This window comes from Mustela erminea, chromosome 2 (assembly GCF_009829155.1).
Source record: "Mustela erminea isolate mMusErm1 chromosome 2, mMusErm1.Pri, whole genome shotgun sequence".
Lineage (NCBI taxonomy): Eukaryota > Metazoa > Chordata > Mammalia > Carnivora > Mustelidae > Mustela > Mustela erminea.
The window spans coordinates 21,280,349-21,297,076 of record NC_045615.1 but is presented as its reverse complement, the minus strand read 5'-3'; the positions used below and the strand labels follow the sequence as shown (position 1 = coordinate 21,297,076).

The 16,728-nt window shown below is 37.4% G+C and overlaps 1 protein-coding gene across 2 annotated transcripts in view; it reads left to right on the top strand.

The window, feature by feature from the left end:
* Positions 1-16,728, top strand: part of PRMT9 (protein arginine methyltransferase 9) — a 44,110-nt gene that overhangs the window by 10,994 nt on the left and 16,388 nt on the right. For both annotated transcript variants that reach the window (XM_032332470.1, XM_032332471.1), the window contains 3 exons: positions 1,428-1,534; positions 6,723-6,915; positions 8,494-8,677. In XM_032332470.1, coding sequence (XP_032188361.1) covers positions 1,428-1,534; positions 6,723-6,915; positions 8,494-8,677 — 484 coding nt within the window. The remainder of the gene's footprint in view (positions 1-1,427; positions 1,535-6,722; positions 6,916-8,493; positions 8,678-16,728) is intronic.

Below are 16,728 nucleotides of genomic sequence, written 5' to 3'. Positions count from 1 at the left end.
TCCTTCCTCGTAACCATCAGTTTGTTCTCTCCATTTAAGTGGTTTTTTTGTTTATCTCTGTTTTGTTGATGTTTATTTCTTTCTTAAATTCCACATATGAGTGAAATCATATGGTGTTTCTCTTTCTCGGACTTATTTCACTTAGCATTATGTCCTCTAGATGCATCTGTATACTTGCTAATGGCAAAATTTCATTCTCTTTTATGGCTGAGTAATATTCAAGCTTTTTATTGAGGTATGACTGACATACAACATTATAGTAGTTTCAGGTATAGAATGTAATGATTTAAAATTTGTATATCTTGTGAAATGATCTCCACAATAAGGCTAGTAAACAAAAGAAGCTTTTCAATTTCAATTTTTTTTTAAGATTTCATTTTTAAGCAATGTGGGGCTTGAACTCACAACCCTAAGATCAAAAATTGCATGCTTTACCAACTAAGCCAGCTAGGCATCCCCCAAAGAAACGTTTTAATTAAAAAAAATTTTTTTTATAAGATTTTGTTTATTTTATTTTAGGAGGGGGAAGTGAGCAGGGGGAGTGGCAGAGGGAGAAGGAGAGAGAGAATGTCAGGTAGACTCAGCTCAGCGTGGAGCCCAGTGTGGGGCTCTGTCTCATGACCCTGAGGTCATGACCTGAGCTGAGACCAAGAGTCAGACATGTAACCCACTGAACCACCAGGTGCCCCATAAGAAACTTTTTAAAGATTTTGGGGCACCTGGGTGGCTCAGTGGGTTAAAGCCTCTGCCTTCGGCTCAGGTCATGATTCTAGGGTCCTGGGGCTCTCTGCCTGGCGGGGAGCATGCTTCCTCCTCTCTCTGCCTGCTTCTCTGCCTACTTGTGATCTCCGTCTGTCAAATAAATAAAAAAAATCTTAAAAAAAGATTTTATTTATTCACTTATTTATTTGAGAGGCAGGGATAGCATGTGCAAATAGGGGGAGGCGCAGAGGGAGGAGAGGATTGTGTGGAGTCTGGGCTTGATGTCATGATCCTGCAATCATGACCTGAGCTAAAACCAAGAGTCAGATGCTTAACCCAGATGTCCCCACCAAAAAAACCTTATTTATTTATTCATTTTTATTTTATTTTATTTTTTTAAAGATTTTATTTATTTGTTTGACAGAGAAGAGGAAAGCACAGGCCAGGGGAGCAGCAGGCAGAGGGAGAAGCAGGTCCCAGCTGAGCAGGGAGCCCAGTTAGGGGCTCAATACCAGGAGACCCAAGCTGAAGACAGTTGCTTAACCAAATGAACCACCCAGGCACTCCTAAAAAAACTTCTGAAAGAAAAAAGTACCTTAACTTGTTTATCCTTACCTGTTGATTTTAAAGTTTTTTTTCTTAATAATTTTCTTTCTCATAATCATGCACACATATTTTTACATACATGAGTATAACTGAATATAATTTTTATTGTTATATTTTAGAGCAGAGGTGAACATGGTAATTGTGAAAAGTATGGGAAAGTTATACCAGCAAGTGCTGTCATATTTGGGATGGCAGTAGAATGTGCAGAGATAAGAAGACATCATAGGTAAGTGGTTACTTAAATAGTAAATACTAGAAAACATTAATTTTAAAGAGTAAACTGTACTTGAAAGTTTATTTAGTGAATATTTATTTGGATGAGAATTTGTAGTTTTGTGACCTTTAAATTCATGATGTGTGTTCTAGTCTTAATTCCTTGTTTACCTTTTTCTTACTTTCCTTTAAAGTGTAACTCTAGGGATGCCTGCATGGCTCAGTTGGTTAAGCATCTGCCTTCTTCTCAGGTCACGATCCCAGGGTCCTGAGATTGAGCCCCACTCCACAGGGAGCCTGCTTCTCCTTCTGTTTGCTGCTCCCCCTGCTTGTGCACATATGCTTGCTCACTCTCAAAAAAAAAATCTTCAAAAAAAAAAATAAAGTAGAACTCTAGAACTAAAACCAGCTTTTAGTTTCTTAGTGGAAAATTAATTTTGATACAACTTAGTATTTTTTTTATTTGTGGTAGATTAAAGAGGCCCCCTTCAATAACTTGATAGTACTAAAGGTAACATATAAATATTTTAAGACATAGTGATGAGTAAAAGAAGAAAATAAAAATTATCCTAAACTCTTCACTGTTAGATAGCTACTTCTCATCTTTGTTGTATACTCTTCCTTACTTTTCTGTACATGTTACAGGGTGATAAGGAAGTAAAATAGTTATTGGTAGTGCATAGGGCACCAACCAGACAGTCAGTGGCCTTAATGAATAGATTGGCTGAATTAGTGTGCTGGTTGAGTGTCTGTTCTGTGTAAGTAAAGGTGTGTGTATATCAATTTAATTTTGTTTCAGAAGTTTCAGTAAGTATGTTTGCTTTTTCTTTGTGAGCCTCTTCATGTTAATAGATATGCTTCGTGATTTTTTAAAACCAATTTCCTTTCGTTCTGAGTTTAGAATTTTTAGGTGCTTCTACTGTTCTTCATATAAGAACAAGGGTAAATATCTTCGTACTTAGAACTTGGCTTTATTATTTTCTTGGGATAAATTTCTTAATAAAGAATTGAGTTACATAAAATCTTATTTAAAAAAAAATTTTAAAAAAGATTTTACTTATTTGACAGAGAGAAATCACAGAGAGGCAGGCAGCGGGGGTGGGATGCAGGCTCCCTGCTGAGCAGAGAGCCTGATGTGGGGCTCGATCCCAGGACCCTGAGATCATGACCTGAGCCAAAGGCAGAGGCTTAACCCACTGAGCCACCCAGGCACCCCGAGTTACATAAAATCTTAAAAAAAAAAAAAAGAATTGAGTTAAAAGGTATGTATATTTTTCAGTTTATGGAGACACATTGCTGAGTTGCCCACCAGAAAAGCTAGGTTGTGTGTTGCTGAGATTTCTTCCTATAACATGATTCTAGATTCTTTGCCATAAATAGTTTCTCTTTATATTTTATAGTTAAGTCACTAAAATTGTTTGCCTAAGTCAAATAGAAATTGACTGGTGTCTACTATTTTGAAAAAGGATCCCTTTATCATTGATTCATTTACGTAGCAAATAAGGGTCTGACTATACAACAGAAGCACCAGCAGTTTTTGTAAACATAAAAATGCCACACGTTTTGTTTGAGTAGGTCTGGGTGGGTGAGACTGGTATTTATTTTTCATGAAGCTCAGTAGTGTGGGTTGAGGACCATGAAGAAAGGTGCTGAAAGATAAAGAGGTGAGTGCTACCATTTTATCTGGTAGAAACAATTTTTTTTTTAGGATTTTATTTATTTATTCATCTGAGAGCAAGAGAGAGCGTCAAAGTGAGTACAAGTGGTGGTGGGGGGCAGAGAGAGAGGGAAACAGAATCCCAAGCAGACTCCACACTGAGAGTAGAGCTCATTGTGGGCTCTGTTCCGTGGCCCTGAGATCATGAACTGAGCTGAAACCAAGAGTTGGATGGTCAACCAGCTTAGGCACCTAGGCACCCCTGGTAGAAACAATTTTAACTACTGTTATAAAAATCACTGTTTGGAACCTAAGTAATTGAATCTTATGCTTATTTGAACAAGCAAATTTTTTAAGAATAGCCAAGAAAAGTGAGAAATTTGCCTTATTAGATACAAACCTCTAGAAATAAATAACACTGATGTAGAAATTGAAAAACAGATCAGTGGAACAAAATAAATACAGACCTTGGGGGGGCACCTGGGTGGCTCAGTGGGTTAAGCCTCTGCCTTTGGCTCAGGTCATGATCTCAGGGTCCTGGGATCGAGCCCCGCATCGGGCTCTCTGCTCAGCAGGGAGCCTGCTTCCTCCTCTCTCTCTGCCTGCCTCTCTGCCTACTTGTGATCTCTGTCTGTCAAATAAATAAATAAAATCTTTAAATAAATACAGACCTTGGAATTTATAGGAATTTAGTAATGATACAGATGTGGTATTTCAGATCAGCAGAGAAAGGATGAATGGAGATAGAGATATTTTTCATATAGGGAAAAACATTAGGTTCTTACTTTAATTCAAGATGAATTAAATATCTAAGTGTAGAAAATTCATTGAGTGATGAAGGCTTTCCAAAGGAAAACATAGGATAGAGTCTAAAAGCCATAGAAGAGTGACAAATTTGACCACTTTAAAAAAATTTTAATATATTTTGTGAAAGCATGTGTAAATAAAGTTAAAAGACAGTTGGCAGGCTGAGATAAAAACTTGGACTTTTACAACAAAGCATTAATATACTTAAAATTGTGAATCAGAGAAATGGAAATTAAGTCAATATGACATTTTTTTGAGTAATTATATTAGCATTAAAAATGATAATATCCTGTTTTCTCACAGGTGTGGGGAAAACGTATACACTGTTAGTATAACATTTTAGTAGCTCTATTTGGCATTATCTAAGAAAACTAAAGATCTGTATAGTCCTTGACCTAGTATTTCCACTTCTGGTAAGCTGTCCTGATAAACAAACTTACATGTGTGTACAGAGATGTATGTATAGGGGTGCTTAATGTAATGCTGTAATTGGGGAAAAAACTATCTAAAGGTTTATTAATAAGAAAATATTTCAGTAATTTTTGATAAAACATTTGCCTAGTACAGTACTATGCAAATGTCATAAAGAATTATTTAAGGTACATGTACAGACATGGAAAAAAGTTCACGATACACTATTAAGTGAAGAAGACAAGGTATAACCATAGGATCAGTGAGCATACCTGACACTAGGTCTTGGTTTCTAAATTCCATTCCTTGCCAAAGGGAACTATAGCTCCTTGGATAAATGGCTGCTTCCAGGATTAGGGTAGGACAGATTCAAGATGACTCTGAAACATTTTGCGTTGGAAATTAAGGAAGTACTAAAAAAAAATTATAGGCCATTAAAAGGACATAAAAGCATGTTTGGAAGAGTCTCCCACTGGCCAAATCTGAGAGAATTTAAGCACCAAATACATATATACATAAGGGCATTTACAAATTAAAGCCCATTGAATAAAATAAGAATCCTTAAGTTCCTACTTATAATAAATAGATTAATAAATTCATAAATGGGGACAAAAGGACAGTTCTTTGCAGCAGGAGAATGTTGACTAATAATAAAACAAATGTTGCAAAATTATTGTTTGCAATCCCCATGTAAAGATGGGAGCAAAAATTATGAATGGATCAAATCAAAGGGGGGAAAATTTAATGAAGGTCAAGATATTTGTAAGTTTAAAAGTATCTTCTCACAAATAATTTGTTACAAAAGGAAAAATGTTGATTACACAGGGAAAAAAGCACATAGCATGTTAACCAAGTGATCAAAATTAACATCACCAGTAAGATTCTTCTAAATCTGATACTTTAAGGATATATCACTTATGTAATATTACACCCAAAATGTATATAACATATACATAATTATGAAAAAAAACCTCTCTCTTTGCTGTTCCGCCTGCAGAAGGAAGGGGAGGAGCAGACTCCTTGCTAAGCAGGGAGCCCAATGTGGGGCTCGATCCCAGGACCCTGAGATCATGAGCCGAAGGCAGACACTTAACTGACTGAGCCACTCAGGTGTCCCTGGAGTATTTATTTCTCATAAAATGGTGTGGCTAAAATGTACATGAAATGGGTTTTTTTTTTTCCCAGTGTAGATTTTTATTGACATCAGAACACTGTTAAAACAAGTGCATAAACCATAAATTCATGATTTCATGAATTTTCACGACATTGATACACTTGTGTAACCAATGATCAGATCAAGATCCAGAACACCACCACCCCAGAAGGTCCCCAGGAAGAAACCCCTTCCAGTTACAGGTTCCCTGTCCCCCATTAGAGTAACCACTATCCTGACTTCTGACACCATAGATTATTTTGACTGTTTTGAATTTCGTACAAGTGGGATCATACAGAGTAAGTTTTTTTGTGCCTGACTTCTTTTTTTCAACATCCCTGTTCACTGGTGTATAGTTTGCGCTTTCTCATTCATGTATAGTATACCAGTGGATGAATATACCCAAACTTTTGCTTTTACTGATGATGGATATTTAGGTGATATCTAGTTCCTTGATTATTGGAAATAGTACATCTGTAAGCATTCTTGAGCATTCTTTTGGTGATTGTGTGTATGAATTTTTGTTGGCTTATTCCCAGAAGTAGGAAAGCCAAATACCTTGAGGTTCCTATATTAGGAGTGAATCTAGAATGGTTACGTTCAGCTTAAGTAGATACTGTGAAAAGTCCTCCAAAGTGATCTTACTAATTTTATACTCCTGCCAATAGTGTATGAGATGGTATCATCACCAACTCTTGGTATTGACTTTTTCCCAGTTCTAGTGGTTGTGTAGGTGTTAACTTCATTTCCCTGGTGACTAATGCATGCTTAATGGCAATATGTTCTTTTGTGAAGTGTCCGTTTACGTCTTTTGCCCATTTTTTCTTAAGCTGTAGACATTTGAAGGTTTATTTTGGATATGAGCCCTTTTTTGAATAGATGTTTTATAAATTGCTTCTACTCAGTGTGCCTTTGTATTTTTTTAAAGCTGAGTAGCTTTTGATGAAAAGAGTTTTTAATTTTATTATAGACCTATTTGTCATTTGTTTTGCTTTATAGTTAGTGATTGTAATGTAATTGTGTTTAAACTTCTGTCAGTAAAGTGACTTCATTTTTATGTTTATTTTTTCTGGATTCAGTATTAGATGGTGTTACTTGATTCTATAACAAAAAACAAAACAAAGAAAAGAAAACATCTTTCTCCCTTCTCCTTCTCATTTTCCCTTCTACCAGGGTGGGTACTAAGAATGTTGCTGGGATCTGTTTACCAACAAACGTGAAATTTCAGAGTCCAGCTTGTTCTTCTGTAGATACTGAAGAGACAGTTGAACCATATACAACTGAAAAGATGAGTCGAGTTCCTGGCGGGTATTTGGCTTTGACAGAGTGCTTTGAAATTATGAGAGTAGATTTCAACAATCTTCAGGTAAAAAAAAAAAAAAAAAGAAAAGAAAAAGTTCACTTATAATTTTTGAGCATTAAATTTCAAGCATTCTTTAAAGTAATACATAGGACAGTCTTATTTTATGAATTTACATGGGATTCTACTTACTACATATAAGGAAAATGATTTAATTATAATCAGTATTTTCTCCTGAAATTATGTACTTACTTTAAATACATAGGAAAAAAAAATCCCTAAGGTTTGTTGGGAATGTATAATGTGACAGGTGCTTTCACATGTGTTCTTAGATGGTTTTTACAACAGTGTTGCAACCATAATTATAGTTAAGATTATCCTTGTGCTATATAGGTGAGGGAATTGTTTCTTACATTAATTTTCCCCAAATTATGCAGGTGTGAATGCAAGAGTTATAACCTAGAGTTTTCTGACTTTCTCAATGTCATGCTGCCATTTTAGCTTAACCGTATTCCTTGAAAAGAACAGTAACCCAGATCTCTAGATTGTATCTGTATCAGAGTGATCACCCAAATCAGTTGCCCAGAAATGAGAGGTTCCCAAGACATGGGACTTTCAGTTTTAGACTAGGACAGTCTTGGGCAAACCAGGACAAGTTGGTCCCTATGTCTCTATCTGTGTATGTATTGGTGGGTGGTGGGCAGATGTGCTGCATAAAGAAAATACCCAAGGAAATTGAGAAAGGTTACACAGAGTCCTTCTCTGAAGATCATTAAGGTTAGATGAGATGTGTCTGGGGACAGAAGACTTTGTGAGGGCCATTATAGCCTGTGATCTTTACAATTCATAAATTTAATATAATTTAATCCCCTACTAATTGCTACTAGGTTCTTCTTAAGGTGGTTTGGAGCTGTATTAACACTTTGACATTACTTACTGAAGCTGAGCTTCAAGACCATTTCATTTCTGATGTAACAGTTACAGTAGGGAACAATATAGTTATAGTTGCTAAATACTCCAAAGCTGTTGTTTTCTTATTTTGAGCTTTTCTTATGTTAATTTTTCTTTGCCACAGTTTAAAAGAAAACGACACTTTAGTTAGGCTTTAATTTGGAAGTAGTATTTACTTGTTTAACACTTTCAAGTAATAAAGAAGAAAAGAAACAGTGTATGTCTTCCTTTTTAAAATCTAGGTCCTATTTTCCCCAGACCACGAGTTTGAGGTACATATTTTCAGACTTGCTTTTCTATTCTTCTAAACACACACACACACACACACACTTTTTAAAAATAAAATCCCTGTTTGTTTGCCACTTGCTGCCTTCATTCAGCAGTATATCATGAACTTCTTTCTTTTTCCTTTTTTTTCTTGTCATGGACTTCTTTCTACATCAGTATTATGTATCTGCCTCATTGTTTTTAATAGTTACACAGTATTCTACAATGATAGATGGGAGCTTTTCATCCAGTATGCCTCAAATGGCTATGGGTGTGTAAGGATATTTATTGATTTTCCTAAGGATGCTGGGCAGATGTGAGAATTTACAGAAATGGAAAGTGATATGATATTGGTGATATGATATATACATATTAAATATATATTAAATATATAAAATGTTTTCATTCCTTTTGTATTTTTGTCAGGAATTAAAAAGTCTTGCAACTAAGAAACCTGGTAAAATTGGTATTCCTGTTATTAAAGAAGGCATACTAGATGCTGTTGTGGTTTGGTTTGTACTCCAGCTTGATGATGAACATAGTTTATCCACAAGTCCTAATGAGGAAACATGTTGGGAACAAGCTGTCTACCCTGCACATGACCTTGCAGGTATATCTTATCTAATTGTTGTTTGTTTGCTTTTTAAAATCTTGTTGCTTTAGTCCTGTAAGCATTTGAATTAGTGTAAAAAAATTTACTTTGAATAAGAAATTTCCAGTCAAGGGAGATTGGTTAAATTTTTTAGGACTTACTTTTTATTGTTTTGAAAAAGATTTTATTTATGTGAGAGAGAAGAGAGCATTCAGGCTTGAGCAGGGGCAGGGATAGAGGGAGAAGCAAGCTCCCTGCTGAGCAGGGAGCCCATCAGGGCTCAATCCCAGGACATTGTGATCATGACGGATCATAGCGGAAGACAGCTGCTTAACAGGTTTGAGCCACCCAGGTGCCCCAGAACTTTCTTTTTTAAAAAAGTAGTTTTAAATAATTAATACATGTTTTAAGAAGAGAAATTAAAATGTAATTGCTGTATACCACTGAAAAATACCTATCATTGGGGTCCCGGGGTGGTTCAGTTGGTTGAGTATCCGACTCTCAATTTTGGCTGGGGTCATGGTCTCGGGTCCTGAGATTGAACCCTGTGTAGCGCTCTGTGCTTAGCAGGAAGTCAACTTGGGATTCTCTCCTTCTCCTCTCCCATTGCTTGTATGCATGTTCTCTCAAATAAATAAATAAATCTTTTAAAAGTGTGATTTCTTTAGCTCAGATTACTCTGGTTATCCGTAGATAAGAGAAATGCTAGTCTGTTATAGAACAGTGGAAAAGTACTAGGGTAGGAGTTCTTGCTGCTTGTAGAATCTGTGGAGCCCCAGGTGATAAAAGTACGCGCGCGCGCGCGCACACACACACACACACACACATACACACACACACAGAACAAAATTTTGCAGTTTTAGAGGGTTTATAAATTCACAGACTTCCCTAGAGAAGTCTGTTAAAGATATATATATATGTTTTTAAAGATTTTATTTATTTATTTGACAGAGATCACAAGCAGGCAGAGAGGCAGGCAGAGAGAGAGGAGGAAGCAGGCCCCCCGCTGAGCAGAGAGCCCGATGCGGGGCTCGATCCCAGGACCCTGAGATCATGACCTGAGCCGAAGGCAGCGGCTTAACCCACTGAACCACCCAGGCGCCCCTAAAGATATTTTTTGTATAGAAATTTTTTTACCAGCAGTATGGTGGATTTCAATATAGTTTACATAAGTTGTATTACATAGAAAAATTCTACCTTTTTTAAGTGGGGGCAGGTAATACGTTTCTATTTTTGTGTAGTTTTCCTAGTCAAGGATCTAATTTGGCAAGATTGTTACATCTTGGAATGAGTATAGTTTTTTTTTTTTTTTTTAATTTTTTATTTTTTATAAACATATATTTTTATCCCCAGGGGTACAGGTCTGTGAATCACCAGGTTTACACACTTCACAGCACTCACCAAAGCACATACCGTCCTCAATGTCCATAATCCCAGCCCCTTCTCCCAAACCCCCTCCCCCCAGCAACCCTCAGTTTGGTTTGTGAGATTAAGAGTCACTTATGGTTTGTCTCCCTCCCAATCCCATCTTGTTTCATTTATTCTTCTCCTACCCACTTAAGCCCCCATGTTGCATCACCACTTCCTCATATCAGGGAGATCATATGATAGTTGTCTTTCTCTGCTTGACTTATTTCGCTAAGCATGATACGCTCTAGTTCCATCCATGTTGTCGCAAATGGCAAGATTTCATTTCTTTTGATGGCTGCATAGTATTCCATTGTGTATATATACCACATCTTCTTGATCCATTCATCTGTTGATGGACATCTAGGTTCTTTCCATAGTTTGGCTGTTGTGGACATTGCTGCTATAAACATTCGGGTGCACGTGCCCCTTTGGATCACTACGTTTGTATCTTTAGGGTAAATACCCAATAGTGCAATTGCTGGGTCATAGGGCAGTTCTATTTTCAACATTTTGAGGAACCTCCATGCTGTTTTCCAGAGTGGCTGCACCAGCTTGCATTCCCACCAACAGTGTAGGAGGGTTCCCCTTTCTCCGCATCCTCGCCAGCATCTGTCATTTCCTGACTTGTTTATTTTAGCCATTCTGACTGGTGTGAGGTGATATCTCATTGTGGTTTTGATTTGTATTTCCCTGATGCCGAGTGATATGGAGCACTTTTTCCTGTGTCTGTTGGCCATCTGGATGTCTTCTTTGCAGAAATGTCTGTTCATGTCCTCTGCCTATTTCTTGATTGGATTATTTGTTCTTTGGGTGTTGAGTTTGCTAAGTTCTTTATAGATTCTGGACACTAGTCCTTTATCTGATATGTCGTTTGCAAATATCTTCTCCCATTCTGTCAGTTGTCTTTTGATTTTGTTAACTGTTTCCTTTGCTGTGCAAAAGCTTTTGATCTTGATGAAATCCCAATAGTTCATTTTTTCCCTTGCTTCCCTTGCCTTTGGCGTTGTTCCTAAGAAGATGTTGCTGCGGCAGAGGTCGAAGAGGTTGCTACCTGTGTTCTCCTCAAGGATTTTGATGGATTCCTTTCGCACATTGAGGTCCTTCATCCATTTTGAGTCTATTTTTGTGTGTGGTGTAAGGAAATGGTCCAATTTCATTTTTCTGCATGTGGCTGTCCAATTTTCCCAGCACCATTTATTGAAGAGGCTGTCTTTTTGCCATTGGACATTCTTTCCTGCTTTGTCAAAGATTAGTTGACTGTAGAGTTGAGGGTCTATTTCTGGGCTCTCTATTCTGTTCCATTGATCTATGTGTCTGTTTTTGTGCCAGTACCATGCTGTCTTTATGATGACAGCTTTGTAATAGAGCTTGAAGTCCGGAATTGTGATGCCACCAACGTTGGCTTTCTTTTTCAATATCCCTTTGGCTATTCGAGGTCTTTTCTGGTTCCATATAAATTTTAGAATTATTTGTTCCATTTCTTTGAAAAAGATGGATGGTACTTTGAAAAGAATTGCATTAAATGTGTAGATTGCTTTAGGTAGCATAGACATTTTCACAATATTTATTCTTCCAATCCAGGAGCATGGAACATTTTTCCATTTCTTTGTGTCTTCCTCAATTTCTTTCATGAGTACTTTATAGTTTTCTGAGTATAGATTCTGTGTCTCTTTGGTTAGGTTTATTCCTAGGTATCTTATGGTTTTGGGTGCAATTGTAAATGGGATTGACTCCTTAATTTCTCTTTCTTCTGTCTTGCTGTTGGTGTAGAGAAATGCAACTGATTTCTGTGCATTGATTTTATATCCTGACACTTTACTGAATTCCTGTATAAGTTCTAGCAGTTTTGGAGTGGAGTCTTTTGGGTTTTCCACATATAGTATCATATCATCTGCGAAGAGTGATAATTTGACTTCTTCTTTGCCGATTTGGATGCCTTTAATTTCCTTTTGTTGTCTGATTGCTGAGGCTAGGACCTCTAGTACTATGTTGAATAGCAGTGGTGATAATGGACATCCCTGCCGTGTTCCTGACCTTAGCGGAAAAGCTTTCCGTTTTTCTCCATTGAGAATGATATTTGCGGTGGGTTTTTCATAGATGGCTTTGATGATATTGAGGTATGTACCCTCTATCCCTACACTTTGAAGAGTTTTGATCAGGAAGGGATGCTGTACTTTGTCAAATGCTTTTTCAGCATCTATTGAGAGTATCATATGGTTCTTGTTCTTTCTTTTATTGATGTGTTGTATCACATTGACTGATTTGCGGATGTTGAACCAACCTTGCAGCCCTGGAATAAATCCCACTTGGTCGTGGTGAATAATCTTTTTAATGTACTGTTGAATCCTATTGGCTAGTATTTTGTTGAGTATTTTCGCATCTGTGTTCATCAAGGATATTGGTCTATAGCTCTCTTTTTTGGTGGGATCCTTGTCTGGTTTTGGGATCAAGGTGATGCTGGCCTCATAAAATGAGTTTGGAAGTTTTCCTTCCATTTCTGTTTTTTGGAACAGTTTCAGGAGAATAGGAATTAGTTCTTCTTTAAATGTTTGGTAGAATTCCCCCGGGAAGCCGTCTGGCCCTGGGCTTTTGTTTGTTTGGAGATTTTTAATGACTGTTTCAATCTCCTTACTGGTTATGGGTCTGTTCAGGCTTTCTATTTCTTCCTGGTTCAGTTGTGGTAGTTTATATGTTTCTAGGAATGCATCCATTTCTTCCAGATTGTCAAATTTATTGGCGTAGAGTTGCTCATAGTATGTTCTTATAAGTTTGTATTTCTTTGGTGTTAGTTGTGATCTCTCCTCTTTCATTCATGATTTTATTTATTTGGGTCCTTTCTCTTTTCTTTTTGATAAGTCGGGCAAGGGGTTTATCAATTTTATTAATTCTTTCAAAGAACCAGCTCCTAGTTTCGTTGATTTGTTCTATTGTTTTTTTGGTTTCTATTTCATTGATTTCTGCTCTGATCTTTATGATTTCTCTTCTCCTGCTGGGTTTAGGGTTTCTTTCTTATTCTTTCTCCAGCTCCTTTAGGTGTAGGGTTAGGTTGTGTACCTGAGACCTTTCTTGTTTCTTGAGAAAGGCTTGAACCGCTATATATTTTCCTCTCAGGACTGCCTTTGTTGTGTCCCACAGATTTTGAACCGTTGTATTTTCATTATCATTTGTTTCCATGATTTTTTTCAATTCTTCTTTAATTTCCCGGTTGACCCATTCATTCTTTAGAAGGATGCTGTTTAGTCTCCATGTATTTGGGTTCTTTCCAAACTTCCTTTTGTGGTTGAGTTCTAGCTTTAGAGCATTGTGGTCTGAAAATATGCAGGGAATGATCCCAATCTTTTGATACCGGTTGAGTCCTGATTTAGGACCGAGGATGTGATCTATTCTGGAGAATGTTCCATGTGCACTAGAGAAGAATGTATATTCTGTTGCTTTGGGATGAAATGTTCTGAATATATCTGTGATGTCCATCTGGTCCAGTGTGTCGTTTAAGGCCTTTATTTCCTTGCTGATCTTTTGATCTTGGATGATCTGTCCATTTCAGTGAGGGGAGTGTTAAAGTCCCCTACTATTATTGTATTATTGTTGATGTGTTTCTTTGATTTTGTTATTAATTGGTTTATATAGTTGGCTGCTCCCACGTTGGGGGCATAGATATTTAAAATTGTTAAATCTTCTTGTTGGACAGACCCTTTGAGTATGATATAGTGTCCTTCCTCATCTCTTATTATAGTCTTTGGCTTAAAATCTAATTGATCTGATATAAGGATTGCCACTCCTGCTTTCTTCTGATGTCCATTAGCATGGTAAATTCTTTTCCACCCCCTCACTTTAAATCTGGAGGTGTCTTCGGGCTTAAAATGAGTTTCTTGGAGGCAACATATAGATGGGTTTTGTTTTTTTATCCATTCTGATACCCTGTGTCTTTTGACAGGGGCATTTAGCCCATTCACATTCGGGGTAACTATTGAGAGATATGAATTTAGTGCCATTGTATTGCCTGTAAGGTGACTGTTACTGTATATGGTCTCTGTTCCTTTCTGATCTACCACTTGTAGGCTCTCTCTTTGCTTAGAGGACCCCTTTCAATATTTCCTGTAGAGCTGGTTTGGTGTTTGCAAATTCTTTCAGTTGTTGTTTGTCCTGGAAGCTTTTAATCTCTCCTTCTATTTTCAATGATAGCCTAGCTGGATATAGTATTCTTGGCTGCGTGTTTTTCTCGTTTAGTGCTCTGAAAATATCATGCCAGCTCTTTCTGGCCTGCCAGGTCTCTGTGGATAAGTCAGCTGCCAATCTAATATTTTTACCATTGTATGTTACAGACTTCTTTTCCCGGGCTGCTTTCAGGATTTTCTCTTTGTCACTGAGACTTGTAAATTTTACTATTAGGTGACGGGGTGTGGGCCTATTCTTATTGATTATGAGGGGCGTTCTCTGAACCTCCTGAATTTTGATGCTTGTTCCCTTTGCCGTATTGGGGAAATTCTCCCCAATAATTCTCTCCAGTATACCTTCTGCTCCCCTCTCTCTTTCTTCTTCTGGAATCCCAATTATTCTAATGTTGTTTCGTCTTATGGTGTCACTTATCTCTCGAATTCTCCCCTCGTGGTCCAGTAGCTGTTTGTCCCTCTTTTGCTCAGCTTCTTTATTCTCTGTCATTTGGTCTTCTATGTCACTAATTCTTTCTTCTGCCTCATTTATCCTAGCAGTGAGAGCCTCCATTTTTGATTGCACCTCATTAATAGCTTTTTTGATTTCAACTTGGTTAGATTTTATTTCTCCAGAAAGGGCTTTTATATCTCTCGAGAGGGTTTCTCTAATATCTTCCATGCCTTTTTCGAGCCCAGCTAGAACCTTGAGAATTGTCATTCTGAACTCTAGATCTGACATATTACCAATGTCTATATTGATTAGGTCCCTAGCCTTCGGTACTGCCTCTTGTTCTTTTTTTTGTGTTGAATTTTTCCGTCTTGTCATTTTGTCCAGATAAGAGTATATGAAGGGGCAAGTAAAATACTAAAAGGGTGGCAACAACCCCAGGAAAATATGCTTTAACCAAATTAGAAGAGATCCAAAATCGTGAGAGGGGAGAAAGGGGATAAAAAGAGGTTCAAAAAGGAAGAAAGAAAGAAAAAAAAAAAAAGAAAAAAGAAAAAAAAAAGAAAAGAAAAGAATTTAAAAAAGAGAAAACACCTTTCAGAAAGTGGCTGTTTTTCTGTTTCCAGAATTGCTGTTCTTCTTCTCTTCGATCTGCTGATGGATTTTCAGGTGTTTGCAATCTTTAGATAAGCTATCTAGCTGATCTCCGGCTAGCTGAAGCAGTCTCAGCCTGCTGCTTCTCCGCCATCTTGACTCCTCCCGGAATGAGTATAGTTTTGTGGCTAGTATGGTGTTTTTGGAGCCAATCAGGTAGACTTGGATTCAGGTCTTGGCACTGCTGCTTACCAACTTCCTGGCTGGCTTGCTGACTATGTCTGAGAGCTTTTATTATTTGATATACAAAAATAGGATGATGCTGCCTACCTTGCAGGATTGTTGTAGGGATTTTAAGAAATAATGGACAAGCATGCCTGGGTAGCTCAGTCAGTTAAGTGTCTGCCTTTGGCTCAGGTCATGATCCCAGAGTCCTGGGATAGAGCCCCAAGTTGGGCTCCTGCTCAGAGGGGAGCCTGCTTCTCCCTCTCCCTTTCCCCCTCCCCCTGCTTGTGTTTCCTCTCTCACTGTCTCTCTGTCAATTAAATAAATAAAATCTTTAAAAAAAAAAAAAAAAGTGTCTGCCTTCGGCTCTGGTCATGATCCTGGGGTCCTGGCATTTAGTCTGGCGTTGGGCTTCTTGCCTGGCAGGGAGTCTGCTTCTCACACTGCCTGCCGCTCTACCGGCTTGTGATCTTTCTTTCTCTGTGACAATAAATAAATAAAATGTATCTTTAAAAAAAAAAAGAAATAATGGATGTAAAATGCATATCAGCCACATAGCAACTGGTACTCAGTTAGTAGCATTTTTTATTTGAGTTTATTAAAAATTTTAATTCCAGTATAGTATATGGTATTATACTAGTTTCAGATAATCATTGTAATAATTGAGTAATTCTCTACATTACTCAGTGTTCATCATAAATACACTCTTAATCCTCTTCTCCTGTTTCACCCATCCATCTGCCCCCGCCCTTGGTAACCACCAGTTTGTTCTGTATAGTTGAGTCTGTTTTTTCATTTGTCTCTTTCTTTGTTCATTTATTTTTCTTAAATTCCACATGTGAATGTACTATGGTATTTGTCCGTTTCTGACTGACTTATTTCACTTAGCATTATGCTCTCTAGATCCATCCATTGTTGCAAGTGCAAGATTTCATTCTTTTTTATGGCTGAGTAATATTCTATCTATATACCACATCTTTTGGAAACATTTTTAAAGTTCCAGTTAACATACAGTGTATTTATTAGTTTCAGGTGTACAATATAGTGATTCAGTACTTCCATATACCACTGCTCATCACTTGCTCATCACAGCAAGTGCACTCCTTAATCCCCATATCCCCATCACCTGTTTAACTCATCCCCACACCCTCCCTTCTATACCACATCTTCTCTATCCATTCATCTATCAGTGGACACTTGGGCTGTTTCTGTACCTTGGCGATTGTAAATAAGGCTGCTAT